At 43.8% G+C, this 23,716-nt stretch overlaps 1 protein-coding gene across 2 annotated transcripts; it reads left to right on the forward strand.

Moving 5' to 3' along the window:
- The first annotated feature begins 174 nt into the window (after positions 1–174).
- Positions 175–23,545, forward strand: rgs19 (regulator of G protein signaling 19). 2 transcript variants are annotated; one of them, XM_068596701.1, is made up of 5 exons: positions 175–467; positions 16,189–16,361; positions 17,845–17,937; positions 19,494–19,728; positions 23,038–23,545. In XM_068596701.1, the coding sequence occupies exons 1-5, from the start codon at positions 411–413 to the stop codon at positions 23,224–23,226; spliced, it is 747 nt and encodes a 248-aa protein (XP_068452802.1). In that variant the 5' UTR covers positions 175–410; the 3' UTR covers positions 23,227–23,545. The 2 variants fall into 2 exon arrangements, with proteins under 2 accessions (XP_068452802.1, XP_068452803.1); XM_068596702.1 differs by having other exon boundaries at positions 17,857–17,937.
- Positions 23,546–23,716: the final 171 nt, after the last annotated feature.

Here is a 23,716-nt window from a genome sequence, read left to right on the forward strand (position 1 = left end):
CTGCTTGGATGGACGTGAATCCGCGCATGCGCAGTGCCGCCTCTGTCCGCCAGGGCGGTGATCTCTCTTTCCCTCCCTCTTACACACACACACACACACACACACACACACACACACACACACACACACACACACACACACTTTCTGTCTCTCTTTCTCTCTCTGTGGGAAAAACCCGAGCAGGAGGAGAGCAGCAGAAGGGGAGGAGGCGGACTCCTTCTTCTTCTTCTTCTTCTTCTTCTTCTTCTTCTTCTTCTTCTTCTTCTTCTTCTTCTTCTTCTTCTTCCGATACAGCGGCGGCGGCAGGATATTTAGAAAAATACATTTTTATAACCCCCCCTCCTCCTCTCACCCCTCCACCCTCCTGCTGCAGAGCTGCAGAGCAAGAAGAAGAAAAAAAAGCCACACGGATGTGCCTCCGAAAGAGCAGCGGATACCGCCCTCCGGACCTTATTAATGCCAAGATTGTGAGTATCTGATCGGTGCAGAAACGCGCCTGGACGCGGGGGAGGGGGGGGGGGGGGGTGCTGGTCCGCTGGTCCGCTGGTCTGCTGCTGGTCCCAGTTTAATTTCCCCTTCCCTCGTATCCTCGAGTCGGCGGCGGAGCTTTTCCTCGCTCCGTGTAGAGGAAAAGGTCGGTCTCCGTGATTCCTTACCTCCCTCCTTGCCGTACCTCCTTGATTCCTTCTCTCAAGAACGGGAAGCGGACGAGGAAATCTTGGAGGGGGGGGGGGGGGTCGGTTCTTTGAGACGGGTTACTTAATGACACCAGCGGAGGTGTTTCTGCCCGTAGCTGTTGTTCTGGTTCCTCCAGCAGGAACCTGGTTGCGTAAAACACACGCAGCTCACTGGTGGAGCTGAGGAGACGTAACAAACGGGTTTTCCTACTTTATTACTTTATTTAAGTTTGCTTTCTTTAAAAAAAAGTATTTCTTTCACTTTATGTCCTGTAAGTGGCTTTGTACAAAAGAAACAACTGTAAGGACCCGCCACTGGTCCACTAGGACCCTCCACTGGTCCACTAGGACCCGCCACTGGTTCACTAGGACCCGCCACTGGTTCACTAGGACCCGTCACTGGTCCACTAGGACCCGCCACTGGTCCACTAGGACCCTCCACTGGTCCACTAGGACCCGCCACTGGTTCACTCGGACCCGCCACTGGTTCACTCGGACCCGCCACTGGTTCACTAGGACCCGCCACTTGTTAATTAAGACCCGCCACTGGTCCACTAGGACCCGCCACTGGTTCACTAGGACCCGCCACTGGTCCACTAGGACCCGCCACTGGTTCACTAGGACCCACCACTGGTTAATTAAGACCCGCCACTGGTCCACTAGGACCCGCCACTGGTTAATTAAGACCCGCCACTGGTCCACTAGGACCCGCCACTGGTTCACTAGGACCCGCCACTGGTTAATTAGGACCCGCCACTGGTTAATTAAGACCCGCCACTGGTCCACTAGGACCCGCCGCTGGTCCACTAGGACCCGCCACTGGTCCACTAGGACCCGCCGCTGGTTAATTAAGACCCGCCACTGGTCCACTAGGACCCGCCACTGGTCCACTAGGACCCGCCACTGGTTTACTAAGACCCGCCACTGGTCCACTAAGACCCGCCACTGGTTCACTAAGACCCGCCACTGGTCCAGTAGGACCCGGGTCGGCTCAGCTGACGGAACCTTCAGGCTTCACTTCATCAAACTTCATTCATTGGCATTTAGTCGTGTTTCCATTTCCACTTTCATGTATTTTGGCTCATGACTGTTCTCTCTTCTTTCTGTCAGCCCATGAGCGTGTTCCCTTGCTCACATGTGAGGACACAGTGTGTGAGGACACAGTGTGTGAGGACACAGTGTGTGAGGACACAGTGTGTGAGGACACAGTGTGTGTGTGTGTGTATACGTTGTGCATTTAAAGTTTAGTACTAGTTGTGTCACACTGGAGGCTGCAGCGTTGTCGTGATGCTGTGAAGGCTCTGAAGGTCCCGTCTGGTTCTGGGCTCCGACCTCAACAGCCTGCAAAGGATCTTCGTTCTGTTGGCCGTTGGAATGACTCGAAGGGGTCGTGTTCTTGTTTTTAATTGTTTGTCATTTGCAAAGGGATGCATGTCCCACATGAAGCAGCCTGCCACAAAGACGTAAACAGACGTTGTGTCGTGAGGAAGTTGTGTTGTTTCTGCGGCTCCTGAACAGAATAAGATTGTGTATGTTCTGCTTTTGTCTTTATTGTTTTCACTGTGGACTTCTGGACCAGACCATTGTCCTCTGTGTGGGACAGTGAGGTGAGGTGTTTCCTCAGCTTGTAACATCTCTTCAGACATCAGCTCAGCTCTCGGGCCCTTCAAGCTTCATCCAGAACAACCTGATGAACCCAAATATTAGGTTATTTTTTAGCTTCAGTTTTACATTTTTAGGATTTTGTGTATTTCATTTCTTCATCTCCTGGAATAAAAAAACACACCAAAGCTTTCGGAATATGCATCTTACGACAAATCAAGAGACGAACGTCAGTCGAGTAACAGACTCCTGAGAAAGTGAAGGCCTCTAATGGACCCAAAAGGTCCGAGTTGCCATCCAGAAGAGGCGAGAACAGAGAGGAACGTCTGGCTGGAGCTTGTATCAGAGCGTAAAGTAACCCGTGGAGGGCTCGGGCCCAAAAGGATGCATTTGGTTGCTGAGACCGAGCAACATCAAGATGTTCCCAGCTGAAGGTTCTGGTGGACACGTTGCTCAACGCCCCAACGCCTTCATACGATGCAAACTCATAACGATGCATCGTATGACGCTGCAGCGTATTTCAATGCTCAACACCGCCATAGCGCCCGTTGGATGTGTTGTGCTCTTGCAGTTACAGTTCGTCCACATTTCAATGTTTTTGTATATTAATATACGGCCCGATCAGCTGACATTTGGGACGGTTAACACAAAGAAGTCAGTGTGAGACTCTTCGCACGGCGTCTTTGTGGTTTGTGCGTTCATGGTGACCTTGCTGGGCTTCTTGATGGTATGTTTATGTATAAACTGACACCGTGAAGCTGCTCCTGCAGCGGCCCAGCGGCCCTCGTGTTGTGTACATTAACGTGTACGTCACGACCTCAGTGTGAAGTACGGCTTCAATATTTCTATCATGACTTCCTTCGAGCGAGCGCGTGGAACCGTTGTCGGTCAAACCTGCTGGATCCTCGTGTTGTGAGGAGGTTTTTGATGCACACGATTCTCTGAAAGCCTCTTGAGGTCCATCTTTCCTCTCTCAGGTGAGCAGTCGAACCAGCTGGAGGAGGAAAATTAAACCGCTTCAAACACACGATGCCCGCTAGAAATCTCTCACTATTAGATTCATTCACAACAGCAGTTGTTTTCTACTCCACCAAGTCAACAGATCGACAGTTATGGCTTTCTAATCAAATTAATCTCTGGCTAATTTGGGGGTCCCAATCCTGAGATTAGGAGAAACAGCTCTCAGATATTAACTTGTCAGGAGTCTGGAGGGTTTTTTTATTCTTTGGTTGCCAGTTGGTGCTCACTTCCTCTTCCTGCAGCTTTCATCATTGTGTCTGTTGCTCACTTCCTCTTTTTACTTTTAGTTGTTGTTTTTAAGTTGGCTTCTCTCTCTCTCTCTCTCTCTCTCTCTCTCTCTCTCTCTCTCTCTCTCTCTCTCTCTCTCTCTCTCTCTCAAGTTCTGTCTCGCCCATTTCAACTTGTCTGTGATTGTTTGTTTCTGTCTTTCTGTCCACCTCTAATGTAGTTGTGTGTGTGTGTGTGTGTGTGTGTGTGTGTTCATGTCTTCATCAGCATCTTGTGCCTCCAGTGACTCTGTGGTTTCTCCTTTCAGCCGTTGTTGTTGTTGTTGTTGTTGTTGTTTGATAAAAAATCACACACAAGAAGTCATTTCTTCTGTCACATCATCCGTCATCAGGATGTCGGATCAAAACCTTTTCGATCTTCTGGTGTCAAAGGTCGGAGAGTTTTCTCAGCTCATCGAGAACGGCGTCGTTCCTCTAATAACAAACAATAACAAACAATAACTTTCATCATTTGTTTGTTTCCTAATCAGCTTGTCTGTGAACCACGTGGCTCATAACATGTTTATGGAATAGTTTTGTCACCAGGTGATGTCTTCAAGTCACCAAACTATGTTTTACATTAATGTTTCTTTAAAGCAGAGGTTCTCTAACTGTGGGGCGCGACCCTCTAGTGGGGCGCGGAGGTATTACAGGTGGGGCGCAGGGGGAGATGCAGATTCTTACTTTTTATTTATAAGAATCCTTTATTAATCCCACAGTGGGGATTATTCTCTGCATGTCATCATCCTCAGTAATGAAGCAGCTTCGTGCTGCTGTGAAGCTCTGGGGCTTCAGTGCCTTGCTCAAGGACACTTCAACATGAAACTATGGGGAGAAAACAGGGATCCAACCGGCTTCCTTGCTCATCTTCTTTTGTCATACTTTTTTTTTGTCGTCATATTTTTATTGTCATACTTTTTTCATATTTTTTATCACTTTTTTTGTCATACTTTTTTTTTGTCGTCATATTTTTTTGTCCCTTTTTTTGTCATACTTTTTTTTTGTCGTCATATTTTTTTGTCATATTTTTATTGTCATACTTTTTTCATATTTTTTGTCACTTTTTTTGTTATACTTTTTTTGTCGTCATATTTTTTTTGTCATACTTTTTTTGTCGTCATATTTTTTTTGTCATACTTTTTTGTCATACTTTTTTTTGTCGTCATATTTTTTTGTCATATTTTTATTGTCATACTTTTTTCATATTTTTTGTCACTTTTTTTGTCATACTTTTTTTGTCGTCATATTTTTTTTGTCATACTTTTTTTCATATTTTTTGTCACTTTTTTTGTCGTCATATTTTTTTGTCATATTTTTTTGTAATTTTTTTTTGTCATATTTTTTTGTCATTTTTTTTGTCACTTTTTTTGTCATAGTTTTTTGTCACACTTAAAAAAAATTGTCACACTCTTTTTTCTTCTTTTATAGTCATAATTATGACTTTTTGGTGGAACTGGGCTTCCATAAGATGCAGATTCTTGTGTGTTTTTTTTAAAGAACCTTTCATAATCCCGCAGTGGGGGGATTATTCTCTGCATGTCACCGTCCTCGGTCATGAAATCGGGGTCGTTGTTGCGTAACTTGAGGCGACCGGGTCCGAGACGCTGAGCCGGCGGCCAAAAGTGAGTTGATGATGACATTGATGAAGAGTCGTGGCCGACACCCGACCCGCTTAATGAAGTCAGGAGCGGCTCTGCTGGGGGGGCGGCGCCTGGTCGGGCGTTAATATTAGCCTAATCGCCGCCTAATGGAGTTCCACCGTGAGAATGTGACGCGCGTCATCGCCGATGAGAATAGCAGCGCCCTGCGCGACCGGCCGGCGCTCTTTATTCAATCATCTGGTTCAGACGTCCGCACGACGTTCACGTGAGGGAAGTTCACAGAAACACAAACCAGTTCACTTCCTTCTGTCGTTGAGCTTTTAAACATCAGATCTGTGAAACTGTGTCTGCTGTGATCCTGACGATTGGTCCACACACACACTCACTGTGGCTTCTTTTCTCTTTTTGTGTGTGTGTGTGTGTGTGTGTGTGTGTGTGTGTGCGCTGTTGCCTGTGTTCTTCATCATGTGTTTGTGGTTAAATGTATTTTTTGGTGCATTTTGTGTGATTTTGTTTTTGGTTCATGTGCTTGTGATGCATTTGTATTGTGCTTGTTTGTCACATGTACTTGCATGTACATGTGTGTGTGTGTGTGTGTGTGTGTGTGTGTGTGTGTGTGTGTGTGTGTGTGTGTGTGTGTGTGTGTTCATAAAGGAGAGGTCCGAGGCAGAAGGGGGGATGACATGCATGCGTCCGGCCTGCTAACACCGCTGACGACTCACACACTAACCGACCTTCCGCCCTCGCGACATGACGGACGTCCTGGTAAACCAACTGCATCTCTTTCTCTCCTTTTTTTGTCTCCTAGATTCCTTTCCTTGCTCGTCCTCTCGTTGTTCATGTCTTCATGTCTCAATAAGCACAATTTGTTTCCCTGTCTGGCAAATGGTTTTGTCAGCAAAGCGATGAGAGACGGTTCTGTTCTTGAGTTGTTTCTGGATCAGTTGTGATACTCGGCCTGAAAACACTCAAACGAGTCTGTGAGTCCAGGCCAGGGGAGTCAAACATGCGGCCCGCGGCCCGGATACGGCCCGCCAAGGGGTCCAGCTCGGCCCGCCAGATAACTGTGCAAAAAAAAGACATTTTAAAATAGTTTTTTAAAGTGACAGTCTCCAGTTTATCGAGGAATTCTGTGACGTTTAATACGTTTGATCTTTCATCAGGTTTTAGTAGCTAAAAGAAGCAGGAAGTGAAGCAACTGGTTGCATCTTCAGTTGCAATCGATGAGAGCAACACATTGCTCAACTGACCGTATTCACTCGTGGCGTTGATGAGATTTTGAAGTCGTTTAAAAATGGATGACGTCATGGAAGCGACGTCGCAAAGCCAGAGAGCTGACGTCTGAATGTTTGGTCTTCATGGTTCTAGTTTATTAAGGAAAAAAACCTTAAAATAGAGTTTATCATCCAGATGATTTAAACACAGAGACATGTTGTCGTTATGATGCTGTGATTTTACTCGCTAAATTGACCCAACTATGTTTTATATGTTCTCGTTAATCACGTGTCCTTCAACATGAAGGTTAACATCAAGGTTGAATATGACGCTGCATACAATTTAAATCTTGAAATCTCTCTAAATTTAACCAAAGCGCTTCTCCTGAACCGTCCTGTGACTCCTTCTTCCTTCCTTCCTTCCTTCCTTCCTTCTTCCTTCCTTCTCAAAGAGAAGACACATTCCTCTCTGCAGCATCGCCGCCTGCAGCGTTTACGCAGCTTTAGGGAGACGCAGTCAGATTTGTGAAGTTTTGGTGTCAAAAGAGGAACGTTGACAAGTCCGGACCGGACTGCCGAGCGGTCCGCCGCTCAGAGCGGGAAGGAATGCAAACGTTGGGTTTTAGCGGCATTTCTTCCCTTGCAGCCATGTTGGCGTGATGAATGGGCCAATGCAGTCATGACGGGTTGGGTAGCTGTGTGTGTGTGCGCGCGTGTGTGTGTGTGTGTGTGCATGTGTGTGTGCGTGTGTGTGTGGGTGTGTAGACACCAGGTCTGATTCATCAAGTTTCAGAAAGAAACCATAAGAAGCCCTGTGTGTCACAATACCTCTGACTCTGTTTCCTGCCTCTCTCTCTCTCTCTCTCTCTCTCTCTCTCTCTCTCTCTCTCTGTCTCTCTCTCTCTCTCTCTCTCTCTCTCTCTCTCTCTCTCTCTCTCTCTCTCTCTCTCTCTCTCTCTCTGTTGCGTTGGGCTGTTGTGTGTCTTCCTCCTTCACTGGAGTGAGTGTGTGTTGACTGATGGAAACGCTGCCGCTCTGTTAGCCAAACAGAGAACAGAACAAAGAACCCGTCGGTTCTCTTCATCCTCCGTTGACCCGACTCGTCCCGGTGAGCTTCGCGGCTGAACGCCGTTCTGTGTGTGCGACGGCGTTCTGGTTATTTTGTCCACTCCTCATGGCTCGGCCGATGGAGCGAAGGCAGCGCCGGCGGTCGGTGGTTTGATTCCCGTGAGGGTGTTGGTGGTTTAACGCTCTCTGTTGTTTCCTGTGATGAAACTCTGTCCACGTCCCGTTAGATGAACTTCACATCGTCATCAGTCTTCAAACGAGGACGTTGAAGAGGGAATATGCAGGTTTCTGTATTTTTTTTGGTCTGTTAAAGATAAATATTGTTCATATTTTCCACATCAGGAACGTTTCAGATGGATTTCACGTGTTTCAGGTGTTGTCTTTCTTCAGTTAATTGTTTATTTTTGATGCTTTCTGCTTTTATGGAAACAATGAAGATAATGGAAAGAAGACAATTTCACCATTTCATTTAAATACACTAATCATTTTTTAAATCAGTTAAATCTCATATATATGTTTTATATCTGAGATTTATTTATTTATATATATATATATATATATATATATATATATATATATATATATATATATATATATATATATATATATATATATATATATCTCTAGTACACCCGGGCGTCAGCAGGAAGGTTTGGATGTTCGTCTGTGACTGAAGAGTCAGATTTGGCGGCTTTGCAAGAAATGACTGAAGTCAGATGATTGATGTTTATTTTTCTGTCAGGCTGCCATTGATTCTTCCATTCATTCAAAGATTTTCCAATTTCTTTTTTAAACAGACTTTAAATGTCTTGTACAACAAACAAAACACAAAGAAATTGTGTTAAATATCTTGTGAAATGTCTCTAAAAAGCACCTTTTTTTAGTTTTAATGAGTAATGTTGTTAAATAGGTGCAGTGAAGTTAAAAGTACAATATTTCCCAGTGAGATGTTGTGGATGTAAACACGCGTTTCAAGCGTGCGGGCGAAAAAGCGTTGCAAAACATTCGCAACGCTTTCGCTGTGAACGCAGCATCAGAGGATCCGATGTCCGGTCGCACAACCTGTGAAACAACGAAGTGAAAGGTTACCGATGGAAAATGTGGACCTGTAGTGTAGAGCAACTGTACGCAGTGTTGACATTGTAATGAGTTGCAAGTGGATCATGAATGTGTTGAAAACGCTCCACAACTTTCATCTGGTGCAGACACACAAACAGAAGCAACATGACACGGCTGATGGGTCAGACACTAGAAGATGTTGGTTTGTTTGTGAGACGTGTGCTTCACAACCACCACGAGGGAGGCGAGCCGCTGGAGACGGCGCCCAGCCATACTGTCACATTAAGTGTCTTTGTGTGTCTTTGTGTGTCTTTGTGTGTCTTGGGTTGCTCGTTTGGGACGTTGCTTGTGTTTCAAGTGTTTGTAATGACCTGCAAACATCCTCTTGTTTGGTTAAGTGAGATTTGTTTGAAATGGTTGTGTATAGCTCCTGTGATGTGTGTGTCTGTGTGTGTGTGTCTGTGTGTGTGTGTGTGTGTGTGTGTGTGTTTAGCCAGGCATGTCCATAGAAGGTGAAGCGAGGAGATGATTTTTGGAGTTTGTTGGCGTCGTCCTCTGGTGAACAACCTTGACACACAGAGCGCTGCGAGGCCGGATTTATAGACCCACTTATCGTGTGTGTGTGAGTGTGTGTGTGTGCGTGTGTGTGTGTGTGTGTGTGTGTGTGTGTGTGTGTGTGTGTGTGTGTGTGTGTGTGTGTGTGTGTGTGTGTGTGTGTGTGTGTTGTCAAGTAGTAGAGGTAGTAGTGTGAAAGCTAACGTGTGTGTGTGTGATTTTCAAAGAAAGTAAATGAAGAGAGGCATATCAAGAGCCAGAGGAGAGGAGGGGTGTGTGTGTGTGTGTGTGTGTGTGTGTGTGTGTGTGTGTGTGTGTGTGTGTGTGTGTGTCTGTGTGCATTAGCAGAGCTTCAGCAGTGTGTAACATGTCAGGGCAGGAGCTTGGCAAAGCTCCTCTCTTCCATAAAACGATGTCTTGTCTTCCCGCTCCAGAGCCGCGGTGACGACATCAAGAACATCACAAAAAAAACATGCTGGGAAAATGTACGCACTTCTTTTTGTTTTACTTTGTCGTCAGTGGACAGACACACACACTCTGACTGGTCTCTCGTTGTGAGGCTGTCATCATCCTGGAGGTTTATACGGTTATTACTAGACGGACCTCGTACCTGTTTCTGAAGAGAGAGTTTATGTTATGGATTAAAATCACTTGATTCAATGCAACATATTGATTATTCAAGTTCAAACATTGATGTGAATATTCGTCGGTTGTCTTCTTGGCATGTTTTTATCAATATCTTTGGGGGTGGACTGCAGACTTTCGGGCTGTGGCTTGTTCTAGTTTCACATCAAATCTGAGGAGATTAGATTTAAGTGAATAAGTTGCAGCAGACGTGACGCCTCCTTTAGTGACGATGAGTTTCTTTCTTTTGGGACTTTTTCATTCCAGCAGCGTGTAAAATACAAAGCGTGAGAACACACGGCGGGTCGTTAGTAGAAAACGTGCCTCTGACTTTGTCGCTGGGAGTAATTCATGTGGCGTGTTGAGCGGACACTCGCGTGTTGTTTGTGTTTTCCGTCGCTGTGAGGAGGCGTTCGTGTCCAGCTGAGTCAGCAGTTCACTCGTCGCCCGCGATGCCGACAGACCGGCGGCGTCTTTGGCTGCGAGCTGTTGGACGTCGCTGCAGCCAGACTGATGGGAGACGCTCGTGTTCGCAGCAAAAAACACCTCCAGCCTCCGAGCTGAGGTTCTGTACACGACCACAGAGGTCAAACATGGAAGCGTCGAGTCGGCTTGTAATTTATCGCCGGTGTAAAAAAAAAAAGAGATGAAGTGAAGGAACTTCTGCAGGAGAAGATCAAAGGAGTGGTCATATTTAATGTGCCTCAGTTATGGATATAAAACAACACAAAAGAGACGCACGTGACGCTGTTAGTCGTTCAGTTTAAAGTGATAGTGTTGAGAAAAATGCTTTTTTATTGAACTGTTATTGTAGTTTGAATCTTCTACGATACAACTGGGAAAAAACTACTTTTGTTATCACTTAAATGTGTGAATCTATAGCATATCATATATTTAAATTCTCTCACATAGCTTCACAGTGTCCGCTGTGTCCTCATCCACTCAGTGAACTCTGCTCTCAGTGTTCAGCAAAAAATCTGCTATAGTTAACAAAACTCCGACATTTCAGCTTTCTATAATGTAAAACATTAAACGCAGACGAGCAACAGCAGTAAACCAAAAAAACCTGCAGGTTGCACGTAGGAGGGGGGGGGAACACACACACACACACACACACATATATATATATATATATATATATATATATATATATATATATATATTCATTCATTCATGCGGTTTGGCCTTTCATTTACACGAAAATTGAGGTTTTATGACAGAAAACGATCATTTCTAAAACCTCCGTCCAAGTAGAAATTTATGAAAACTCAGTTTGTGTGTTTGTGTGTTTGTGTGTTTGTGTGTGCATGAGGTGAAACAGAGTTTTAGGTCCTCAAACGTCACCGTATGCGACTGTAAATGCATCACGTCCCATATGAGCGTGTAGTTCATGTTTACTGTTGAAAGGAAGAGGAAGTCCATCGTGATGCTCGTGGTTGTTGGTTTTGAGGATTCTGATTGGTCCGCACGGCTTCAGCCTTCTCGTTCTGCCGCCACCTGCAGGTTCGCCGGAGTTATGGCGGCGCTCGGCGGCGTATTCATGCGGCTTCACGTGAACAGAAACTTTTTAGAAGACGGTCTCGTGTGCAAGACGTTACTTTTGAAAGCGGAGCAGCAGAAATATTCTGTAAACACTCGGCTGTGCAAATGTGGGCCGAGTTCACAGCAACCAGTTGATCAGATGTTTGTGTTTTTCTGTACATTTGTTTAGACGTGAAGACGTCGTAGTGCCATCACTCCCATGGGGATTAATCCAGAGATTGTTATAAATGATTGACAGGTGATGAGTTTCATTCAATCCCAACACTACAGTACTTTATCCTCCTTTCATTTCATCTTTCTTCCTCTCGCTCCATCGTCATGAACCTCGACACCGTGTCGCACAAGCGCACACACAAACTCACAGAGGGCTGCTGGCGATCAGGTGGTGAGATTACGGAGCGGTAATCTCTCAGATTAATACTTTAAATGAATGTTTAATTACTTAATCCCTGCTGGCAGGTGCAGATGTGTGTGTGTGTGTGTGTGTGTGTGTGTGTGTGTGTGTGTTCGAGTGTGTGTGTGTGTTCGAGTGTGTGTTGGTCGACAAACATACATTACACAAATGGCCGGCAGAGCTTCTCTTGCTTTACTGGCATGGTGTGTGAGTCCATCTGTCCTGCCAGAGCATGATGACACACACACACACACACACACACACACACACACACACACACACACACACACACACATCAGCACAAAAGAGGGGATCACAGTGCAGTTGACCTGTAGAGTTTGGGGGAAAAAAATCAATACAGCACAGTATCGCGATATTTTGCGTAGCGATATATTGTATCGATACACGGAAGCCGAGTATTGATCTTTTATGTAATCAATTCTAAATGTTTTTGGTCCTAGAATAATCAAATCAATTTATTTTTGTTGACAAAGTTTTCCTTTGGGGACTATTTGCGGTTCAAAATGTTTTAATAAATCGCATTATATCGCGATACTCAAGGTATCGCGATAATATCGCATTGTGGCGATATTGTATCGTGGGACTTCTGGTGACTCCTATTGACCTGTAGATGTTTGATGGACATGCACAGAGCTGCAAGCATCTATCCTTTAATACACAACACACATTTGCTAGTTTTTACCCTATTTAATGCTTTCATGTTAACAAAGATTAAAAACACAACTTTAACTGTGTCGTTCATTAAGGTCATCAAGCTGTCAGGAACTTGCGATCTTCTTCAACCAAGTCGAAGATGACGCGTCGTTTAAATTTGACTTCAATCAACTGAAGCTGATTGTTTCCACAGAGGTCAAACAGTCCAGATGAAGTAAACCAAAGTCATGTTGTTTAAACTGTTGCTCACATTGTGCGACTCTACAGCTCGATGTGTAGGATGTGCTTTCCTGAATGAGGCAACGCTGACTCATTCTACTCGTGTAGCAGTTAGCTCGCTCGCTCATGGCTCTTAACTGCTGCACAATTATTGCCAAAATACTAACCACGATTTTATTCATCAGGGAACAGGTTAACTGCATTTTAAAGTACATTTCAAAGTTGTGCTACTTTGGTGCCAACGCACAGATGTGTCAGAAGGAGACAGAGGTCTCACGCGGTGCTTTTCCTTGAAGCTAAATCAAATTGCACCGAAACATTTTGATCTCAAATTAAATCCAGTAGAGTTTTTCATCAATAAATAAGATCTTCATCTGAATTCAGGGCTTTTTAACGGCCTCTTTCTAAAAAACATGGTGCTAAATGTGTAAAATACAGGATACCTCTGTTGAATGTCTGTGTGGCAAAGGAAGTGTGTGCGTGTTTGTGTGTGTGTGTGTGTGTGTGTGTGTGTGTGTGTGTGTGTGTGTGTGTATCCAGTTTAATCAGATTAACACTTCGACCCAAATCCTGTTAAACGCACAAACACACTGAAATGAACGTGGAGCAAGAGGAAGTGAGACATCTGCTCAAAAGGAACTGTTCACTTTATCTTTCTTACTTCACCTCCTTTTCTCAGTCCTCTTTTCTTTCTTTTCTTTTGTTCTTTCTTTCTTCTTTCTAAACTAAACTGGTCATGAACTTTCTCACGTTCACTCATCACCTGGAAAACATTAATTAAAGCACACGTACACTTTTTGTACAGACTTGCCTTTTCTCTCTCTCTCACACAGACACACACACACACACACACACACACACACACACACACACACACACACACACACACACACACACACAAAGGCAGAAACGTGATAACTGTGTGTTATAAAAGATGTGGCAGTGATAAAAAAAAAAGAGAGGAAGGGCGTGTTCCTGCCTTTGATCTGTGCAGATAAACTGTGACACCGGCGCTGGTGTGTGTGTGGGTGTGTTTCTAAAGGTGTGTGATTTATTTGGTGTGTGTTTTTCCTCGGTGAACACACCCTGTTCGCAGAACCACAGCCGGCTGCCTTTCTCAAACACACTGACAGAGGAAACACACGAGTTAACTTCATAGGTTTAACCCTCTGACCCCTAGGGGTCATTGTTAGTCGTTCTCAAGTTGACAACATTTCTTGAATTCACATTTTAAGGCACTTTTATATAAGATACATACCCATGTTTTACATCATAAATTGCAGAACAATCTCAGTCATCTATAGAATAAGGTAACAATATCATAAGGCAAAATTGTAAAGACAAAATATGAGTCTAAAGCTGAAAAATGTAATCTTGATTTTTGGAAATTCTTCATATCTCTTAACTTCACTCATGTGTCTGAACTGTCTTGGTGATGGAAATTGGTTCAGCAAAGGTTTAGGTTCTCAAAAGCAGTGAAATGTATGAATAAAACAGTATATACGAGTAAATAAATGTCTAAAACTAAACTTTATCAGCCTTGTTTTGGTAGAAATGTGATCTTTTAAACATTTCACCAAAATGATAGAAATGACTTCATACTGCAGATGAAGCTTCATGGGGTCTGTGAAAATGAAAAATGACCATTACAACATGTTTTGTTTAAAAAAAAAAGTGTTATACATTCTTGTCGGCGGTGTTTTGGCCTCTTTAAAGACTTTTCTTAGCGTCTGTGCGCTAAGAGCTAACAGTGTGTCAGCCTCCCCGGTGGCCGACAGCAGTACTGCAGGTCAAACCGCCAATAAAAAAGAAACGTGTCGAAAATGCTCGAAAGGATTCCTCAAGCTGCAACTTTTTCCAAAGCATAGAAAATATGCACCCGTATGAGAATAAATGGGCAGCAGCTTAAAGATTAATATTTATGAATTAAGTCACATTTCTGTCTCTTAGCATGAACATGTTGCAGGTTGCTGCTCTCGTGCGCTAATCCACAGAATTACCGGCATCACCGTTCTGCCACATTCACCCGCTCTGAGTGTTGGCATCAAGTACACACACACACACACACACACACACACACACATAGATCAGCTGCCCACTTCTGTCCCTGTGCTGGCAGACACACACACACACACACACACACACACACACACACACACACACACACACACACTCAGAGAGTCGACAGCTGGAGGCTAATGTTAGCCGAGCTGTAGTTTCATAATTTTAGAGAAATGGAAAAACAAAGCAAAAGCATCTAATGTTATGATGATAGCGTCTCGAGGGAATTATCCACACACACACACACACACACACACACACACACACACACACACACACACACACACACACACTGTATGCATTGGCTTTGCTCTTACATCTGAATGCACTTCATATGTTTGCGTATGGAAGTCACTTCTGTGTCTTTTCCCTCTGCATACGTGCGCTGGTTGTCTTCTGTGCACGTGAGCACATGATGCACGCCGTGTGCTGGGCGGCGTGCACATATCTGCCCACATGGTTCTGTTTCTTAACTCGTTCTGGTCCCAAGAAGTAGTGTCACAATGTTTGAACTGTTCAATGGAGAGAGCTTTAAAGAGAATATATGTGAATAAAAACAACTGTTTTTGAACATGTTTGTTATAAACGAAGCGATTCAAGACGCTTCTTTTCCTTCGTCTAAAACCTGAAGTTGAGAAACGTGTGTGTGTGTGATCATCGTTGTGTATCTGTGTGTGTGTGTGTGATCACAGCTCAATCACATGATGCATCACATTGCCCACTGTCTCCACACACACTCTCTTTCACTTCCTCTCTTCCTCACGCTGTCGCTCTCTTCCTCCATGCCGCCCTACATCTGCAAATCTCTTGTTTCTCTCGTTCTCTCTCCCCCGTGTCCTCTCAATCTATCGTATCGCTGTCTTTTAACATCTCTCACTCTGTTTTATGTCTCTCTGTGTCTCCCTCTGTGTTCTTGCCGTCTCACATTCGACCACCTTTTGTCTTTTTTCTTCCTCACTCTGTAAAAGAGTGTTTGAAGCCTCAAAGCAGGTTTCTCTTGTGCTTCTTCGTTGCGCTGACAATACTCTCGTTCTTCTCCAGTTTAATCAGTAATAGCATTTAGCATTAGCATGTCTGTGTCACACAGACTTCAGGCTGGCAGAATAGAGACTAATGTCATGAAAAAATAAACATTTATTCTGTTATTTGACTTCAGATCCTTTACTGTGAACTCGTCAATCATCGCTAAAGGCAAACATGCTGTGTGTAGCATTTAAAAACACTGACACACACACACACACACACACACACACACACACACACACACACACACACACACTGTGCAACCTTGGTATGATTACTGTAAACAAAGATCATTTTTAGATGTTTAGCTTCTGTCGAACAGGAGCGGTGCTGTTGGAGCGTTTCTCCGTATTCAGACGCATTGCTGTGTGTTGCAACATCAGAAAAAAGTTATTTCCTTCTCCATGTGCATGCTGTTCTTCTGCAACTAACAATAGTTCAGATGCATTGATGCATTTTGGGGGTTTGAGGGGAGGAGGTTGCATCTTTGGGATATTGTGATGTTGGTGCTTTTACTTCAGTAATTTAAACGTCAGCGCTTCTTGCAGCTCGGTGCAGAAGGACTCACGTCTGGCCGTGTCTCTGCAGTACACAGGTCCGATCCCGGCCGAGCGAGCGGGCGAGCCGGCCATGGGGGGAGGTCGCAGCGAGACGTCGGCGCTGAGCGGGACGGGAGGGGGGCGGGGCGCCACCACCACGCAGAACTCCCAACGGCCCAACGCCTGCTGCTTCTGCTGGTGCTGCTGCTGCAGCTGCTCATGGTAGGAGACCAGGACAGACGCGCTGCATGCACACAAGACAAATACACACAAACATGGCACACACATGTGAAGCCGCTTGCATCAGCAAATACTCAGGAGCGCCGTTGTCCTGCAGGGCCTTAAGGAATGCTTTTTTACTTTATCGAGGCTTTTGAATGAAGCTTCAGCGCTAACGGCGCTAACTTAAAGGGGCTGGAGGGCGGCGGCTCTACTTGATATGAATTATATCCAGCATAGCAAACATTATACATGCTGATACAATAAGACACAATCCCTGTCACGGCAGACCAACACCACGCCCATTTATACTGTTTTAAGCCGAGGAGACGGGAAGCAGCACGGATCATTACAGAGTTGGTGTTCTGCATTATTCCTGAGCTTTGTTATGAACAATACTGTCTCAATATTATATATTTTTATATAATAACAGAACTAAACCCTTTGAAAACATTTGTATTTGGCGTCACAAATTAAAAGTATTGGATTGGCTACTTTTAAATAATAATAATAATAATAATAATGAGCTGACTTCATTAAAGCTTGACGTCTGCTGTGAAACAAGATTGTAAGAGAATATTAATAAGAATCACAGGACGTCGTGTCGATGCATCACTTTAACCATATTGTGATGTCATCAGTTGACCCGAGCTGAGCGCTGCGTTAGCGCGAATGTTTTTACAGCAGAGTGTCACCTGAACGTCCGGCGGACTCGCAGACGTTAAAATGTGTCTTGTGCGGTGGCATCAGATCCAGAAGACTGCGACAAAACGACCTGAGAGCGCGACCGGTCCGTGTGGCGCTCTGGCGCTTCATTCATGAAGTAACACAAAGAAATAAGGACCGAAGAGCGTCACATCGACACAAGCTTCTGTTTTCCTACGAGGTGCGGGTCAGCTCTGGTGTTTTGTGGTGTTTGCTTTGTCTTCTGACACAAAACAACATGAACCGATTCACCTTTGACCGTCCGCGGCCTCCAGCGGACCCGAGGTGTCCTGCTTCAGACCGGTCTGTTGTGAACTGCAGAGCCATTTGTTTGTTGTCATGCCAGTGTGTCTGCACGAACACACGCTAACACGCACACACGCTAACACGCTAACACGCACAGGAAGACCTTGGACTGAGCGGCTCACCGTGAAACACAACGCGTCTCCAGACACGAGTCAGACAGTCGCTGTGCGGTGATTAGGTCTCTATAGCTCCCACAGGGGAACTCATTATTTATAGCTGTCTTCCTCACTCTGTGTGTTACACACACACAGACACACACACACACACACACGCTGAAGGCGTTGCCACCTGTAGCTGCTGTTAGCGTAGCTTTGGTTAGTGTTGTCATCAAACGGGGTCGTAACATCGTTGTAGGTGATTTGTGTTTATAGTTCTGAGAGCAGTTACTCTTCTGTAAGCTGTGGTCAAGTGTGTGTGTGTGTGTGTGTGTGTCTGTGTGTGTGTTTCCTGCCTGAGAGCAGTGTTATCATGTCAGTCTCGCTGTCAGGAATGAAGAGGAGAGGCGGAGGAGGAGGAAGAGGATATCGCAGGACACCAAGATGGAAACCATACCAAACTGTGAAGCCTGGTGAGTCTGCAGCAGTAACACAATCATGTTGTTTAGTTGTTGAGACATTCTGGGAACACCTTAAGGGAATTCCTTCAAATTTAGCACAAACATCCACTAAGACTCAATAATGGAGTGTTTATAAGTCGGTGGTCAAAGGTCAAGGACTTCACAAAACAGATTTCTGGCCATAAGTCTGGAATTTAAATGCAAATAAAGACAATTTCACACACATGTTTAGCAAGATCAAGTATTTAAATATTCTGGTAGGACTTAGAAAGTCATAATGGACGACGTCACCTTCATCCATTGGTTTGTGGACTTTGGATTTGAAGCATTTTGGTGGCTGCCACCTGTTTGTTTTTTTGGACATTTCTGGACCGTTAACTTCCATGAACTGAAAACACAATGAAAGGGTTTAAGTTGTGAGATTCCCCCGAGCTGTCGTGGCTAACCTGTCAATCAAACGAGCCACACCCTCAAGAAGACTTAATCATCTATTTTACTCAAACAGGACTGTTAATGTTAATGTACACCATGCTGTCCTGAGAAAGAAACCAGCAATCGAGAACAAGAATAAACTCATATTTACAATGTTTACTGGGGAAGTAAAGTAAGTCAGAAATATGTTAATTTCCTCACAATCAGAGAATTTCCCCCTCAAGGCCATTAGGAAAAAAATTAAAACATTTGGCGTCCCTTTTCATAACACAGCATACTAATATCCTTACATATTTAAAGGAGCATGGTCCCAAAGGTGAGCATTAACATGCACAGTTTGACCTTTGACCTGTTTGTTGTGGTGGAGCAGATGTCAGGGAAAAATCAATACAGCACAGTATCGCGATATTTTGCGTGGCGATATTGAATCGATACACAGAAGCCGAGTATTGATCTTTTATTCAATTAATTCTAAACTTTTTGGTCCTAGGATAATAAAATCAATTTATTTTTTGTTGACAAAGTTTTCCTTTGGGGACAATTTGCGGTTGAAAAAGAATTTAATAAATCGCATTATACCGCGATACTCAATGTATCGCGATAATATCGTGACGATATTGTATCGTGGGACTTCTGGTGATTCCCTCTTGACCTGTAGATGTTTGATGGAAATGCACAGAGCTGCATGCATCTATCCTTCAATATACACATTTGCTAGTTTCTACCTCTGATCATTACATTCATGTTAACAAAGATTAAAAGTACAACTTTAACTGTGTTATTAATTAAAGTCATCAAACATTACAGGCATCAAGCTGTTGGGAACTTGCGATCTTCTTTAACCAAGGCGAGGATGACGCATTGTTTAAATTTTACTTTAATCAACTAAAGCTGATTGTTTTGGTGACAAAGTTTTCCTTTGGTGACAATTTGCAGTTGAATTTTTAAAAAATAAATCGCAATATATCGCGATACTCAATGTATCGCGATAATATCGTGACGATATTGTATCGTGGGACTTCTGGTGATTCCCACCCCGAGTACACGGCGTGAGCTTTGTACCACGACCGCCATGAAACAACAAATTAATAAATAAAAAAAAGAAATTAACCATCTTCCCACTGGTGGTTCTGCAGCGCCAGACCCTCGGCGGAGGAGATCCGTCTGTGGTCTCAGTCCTTCGACAAGCTGATGAGGAACCCTGCTGGGCGAAACGTTTTTCGGGAGTTCCTGCGGACGGAGTACAGCGAGGAGAACATGCTGTTCTGGCTGGCCTGCGAAGACCTGAAAAAGGAAATCAATAAGAGCGCCGTTGAGGAGAAAGCGCACTCCATCTACGAGGATTACATCTCCATACTGTCGCCAAAAGAGGTAAAAACATGGCTTTTTTCAACTAGAAGATACTCCATCCCTTCCTGTGTTGCCAAAACCACTTAGTACAGAGGTTCTCAAACTGTTTCTGTCTCCACTTTGAGGAAGCAAAATGTTCCACCGCCCCAACAACATGGAACAAAATGGTGCAACTTGTTGAGACTCCTCCATCCGTGCTTTTTAATGAATAGATTAAAGAAAATGTAAATCCCTTTCAAGTGAACCAGATTGCTCCATCTGACAAGAACTAATAACATGTGCAATCACTTTGTTAAAACAATGCAAATAAAGTTATACATGTGCAAAAAAATAACTCATATTTGGCCAAAAAAGATGAGCAAGGACGCCGGTTGGATCCCTGTTTTCTCCCCATAGTTTCATGTTGAAGTGTCCTTGAGCAAGGCACTGAAGCCCCAGAGCTTCACAGCAGCACAAAGCTGCTTCATTACTGAGGATGATGACATGCAGAGAATAATCCCCCCACTGCGCCACACAAAAAAAAACAAAAAATTAGGACAAAAAAATAAATAAATAAATCAGGACAAAAAAAGCAACTTTTTAATTTTTTTTTCGTTGATGAAAATAAAATAAAAACATCTAAGCAATACGTTATTTTTTTTTAAAAAGGCAACGAAAAAAAAGTCCTAATTTTTCAATAAAGGATTCTTAAAAAAAATATATATATATATATATTATTTATATATATATATATATATATATATTATTTATATATATATATATATATATATATATATATATTATTTATATATATATATATATATATATATATATATATATATATATATATATATTATTTATATATATATATATATATATATATATATATATATATATATATATATATATATTTTTTAAGAATCTGCATTTCCCCACCTGTACTACCTCTGCGCCCCACTAGAGGGCCGCGCCCCACACTGCTTTAGCACCTTGAGAGGCGCCGTCCAGTCCTCGGTCCAACGTGAGAGGACACAGAAGTGGAGCTGAACTGAAGGCGTGTCCATCACAGAGTCGGTGGACATTAACTTTAATTCTGGATTCAATCCAACGTGGCAGAAAAGGGAAAAGAACCCACGCCATCGCTTCCTCTTTCTGCCACGTTGGATCTCGTCGAGGCGTTCGCGGTCCGGACCGCTCGGCCGCTGGTCCGGTTAGCGGCGCAAACTCTCGGATGACTGAACTAAACTCGAGGCCGACTAAAGCGGCGTTATCGTGACGCTCGGAGGTTCAGCAGGTCGTCGCTGTTGTGTTTTTATAGCTGAAGGCTGTAAATCAAGATGTGTGGACCCACTAGAGGGGAAACGCTGACCGCTATTTATTTGCCGCGTGTGGCTACAAGTTACACACGACACCTTTTTTATGACACCGAATTTTGTGTCATGCTGCACATTCAGCGGTTTTGATTTGTCAGCTGTTTTGCACACCAACACACACACACACACACCGACACACACACCTGAAGAACTGTGAGCCCAGCTGATCCGCCGAGCGATTACTGCTGGTGATGCACTTACACGGACCGTACGACAAACACACAGTTAATGTGTTGAAGTTGTGTTGCTGGTGAGAAATGAGGGAAGCGTTGTCGGCTTTAGTGCTATTTTTAACTGACTGTGTGTGTGTGTGTTTTATTTAGTTGGAGCGCTGTAGGCATTGCTTGTCAGGCTGCATCACGTGTGTGTGTGTGTGTGTGCGTGCGTAAGTGTGTGTGTGTGCGATAGTTTTTGTGTACAGTGTGTTTATAGATAGGAAGCTCTAAATTGCTGCTCTCATCTACTTCTGGCAGTAGAGGCTTTTTATACACACACACACACACACACACACACACACACACACACACACACACACACACACACACACACAAGAATCTGGTGCTATCCAGACGTGTGAGGCTGACAGAGAAGATGCATGCCAGGCTGTCTGACCTTGGTCGGATGCCTATCTCTCTTTGTGTGTCTTTCCTAAATAAGAGCCGAGAGAAAACATAGGAGACAGCTTGCTGCGCTATAAATATCTGCTGTGTGTGTGTGTGTGTCTGTGTGTGAGTGTGTGTGTGTGTCCCAGTGCTGATAACTGTATGTGTTCAGGCCTCTATGGAAGATAATAAACAAAACTACAGCGCACAAAACAACGTCAGACTCTAATCAGCTGGAGAGTTCAGAGACGTTTAGAGATTAAAAACCTCTTCCAGTGTTTTACTACAACGCTTTCAAACTCCACAACTGTGCATGTCAGAGGTTCTCAAACTGTTTCTGTCTCCACTTTGAGGAAGCAAAATGTTCCACCGCCCCAACAACATGGAACAAAATGGTGCAACTTGTTGAGACTCCTCCATCCGTGCTTTTTAATGAATAGATTAAAGAAAATGTAAATCCCTTTCAAGTGAACCAGATTGCTCCATCTGACAAGAACTAATAACATGAGCAATCACTTTGTTAAAACAATGCAAATAAAGTTATACATGTGCAAAAAATAACTCATATTTGGCACAAAAAGATGAGCAAGGAAGCCGGTTGGATCCCTGTTTTCTCCCCATAGTTTCATGTTGAAGTGTCAACAAGAATCTGCATCTTATGGAAGCCCATTTCCGCCACAAAAAAAGTCATAATTATGACAAAAAAGAAGAAAAGTATGACCAAAAAAAAGTATGACATTTTTTTTAAAGTGTGACAAAAAAAAATGACAAAAAAAGTATGACAAAAAAAATGACAAAAAAATATGACAAAAAAGTATGACAATTTTTTTTAAAAGTGTGACAAAAAAATATGACAAAAAAGTGACAAAAAATAAAAGTATGACAAAAAATTATGACAATTTTTTTTAAAGTGTGACAAAAAAAAGAATAACATAAAAAAGTGACAAAAAAACATGACAAAAAAAGACAAACCAATATGACAAAAAAAAGTATGACAAAAAATAAAGTGACAAAAAAAAGTATGACATAAAAAGATGAGCAAGGAAGCCGGTTGGATCCCTGTTTTCTCCCCATAGTTTCATGTTGAAGTGTCCTTGAGCAAGGCACTGAAGCCCCAGAGCTTCACAGCAGCACAGAGCTCCTTCATTACTGAGGATGGTGACATGCAGAGAATAATCCCCCCACTGTGGGATTAATAAAGGATTCTCTAAGAATCTGCATCTCCCCCTGCGCCCCACCTGTAATACCTCGGCGCCCCACTAGAGGGTCGCGCCCCACGGTTTGAGAACCGCTGGTGCATGTGAACTAGGAAGTTGAATGTCCTTTTCAAGGCGTTGTTTTCTGTCTGCGTTGAACTAAACCTGCCGTCCCTCCAGGTGAGTCTGGACGCTCGGGTCCGGGAGGTGATCAACAGGAAGATGGCCGACCCGTCCACGCTGTCCTTCGAAGACGCGCAGCTGCAGATCTACACGCTGATGCACAGGGACTCGTACCCTCGCTTCCTCTCCTCCAGCATCTACAAGTCGCTGCTTCACGGCGGCTCGCGTACGTCTTCTGAGTCCTAGTCCCCGCCCCCGCCGCCTGATGCCGCCATGACGGGACGAAGGACGCCAGCTCTTCATCGCTTCTGCAGCACAAAACGTTCCAAAAATGATCAGAAGCCTCCTTGACTCCTCGACTCCTTGACTCCTTGACTCCTCGTTCACTTCTGGAAATCTCTTCCATTACTGCCAATACTTTTTTATTCTTCTCTACATCCTCAACTTTCAGTATTGTTCCCAAGACGTCCTTTATTCCTCTCTCCTTTATTCCTCTCTCCTTTATTCCTCTCTCCTTCATTTCTCTCTCCTTCATTTCTCTCTCCTTCATTTCTCTCTCCTTCATTCCTCTTGCCTTCATTCCTCTCTCCTTTATTCCTCTCTCCTTCATTTCTCTCTCCTTCATTTCTCTCTCCTTCATTTCTCTCTCCTTCATTTCTCTCTCCTTTATTCCTCTCTCCTTTATTCCTCTCTCCTTTATTCCTCTCTCCTTCATTTCTCTCTCCTTCATTTCTCT

The sequence above is a fragment of the Clinocottus analis genome, unplaced genomic scaffold (genome assembly GCF_023055335.1).
Source record: "Clinocottus analis isolate CAN_PGR_092001 unplaced genomic scaffold, fCliAna1.0.p SCAF_39, whole genome shotgun sequence".
In the NCBI taxonomy this organism is placed as follows: Eukaryota; Metazoa; Chordata; class Actinopteri; order Perciformes; family Cottidae; genus Clinocottus; species Clinocottus analis.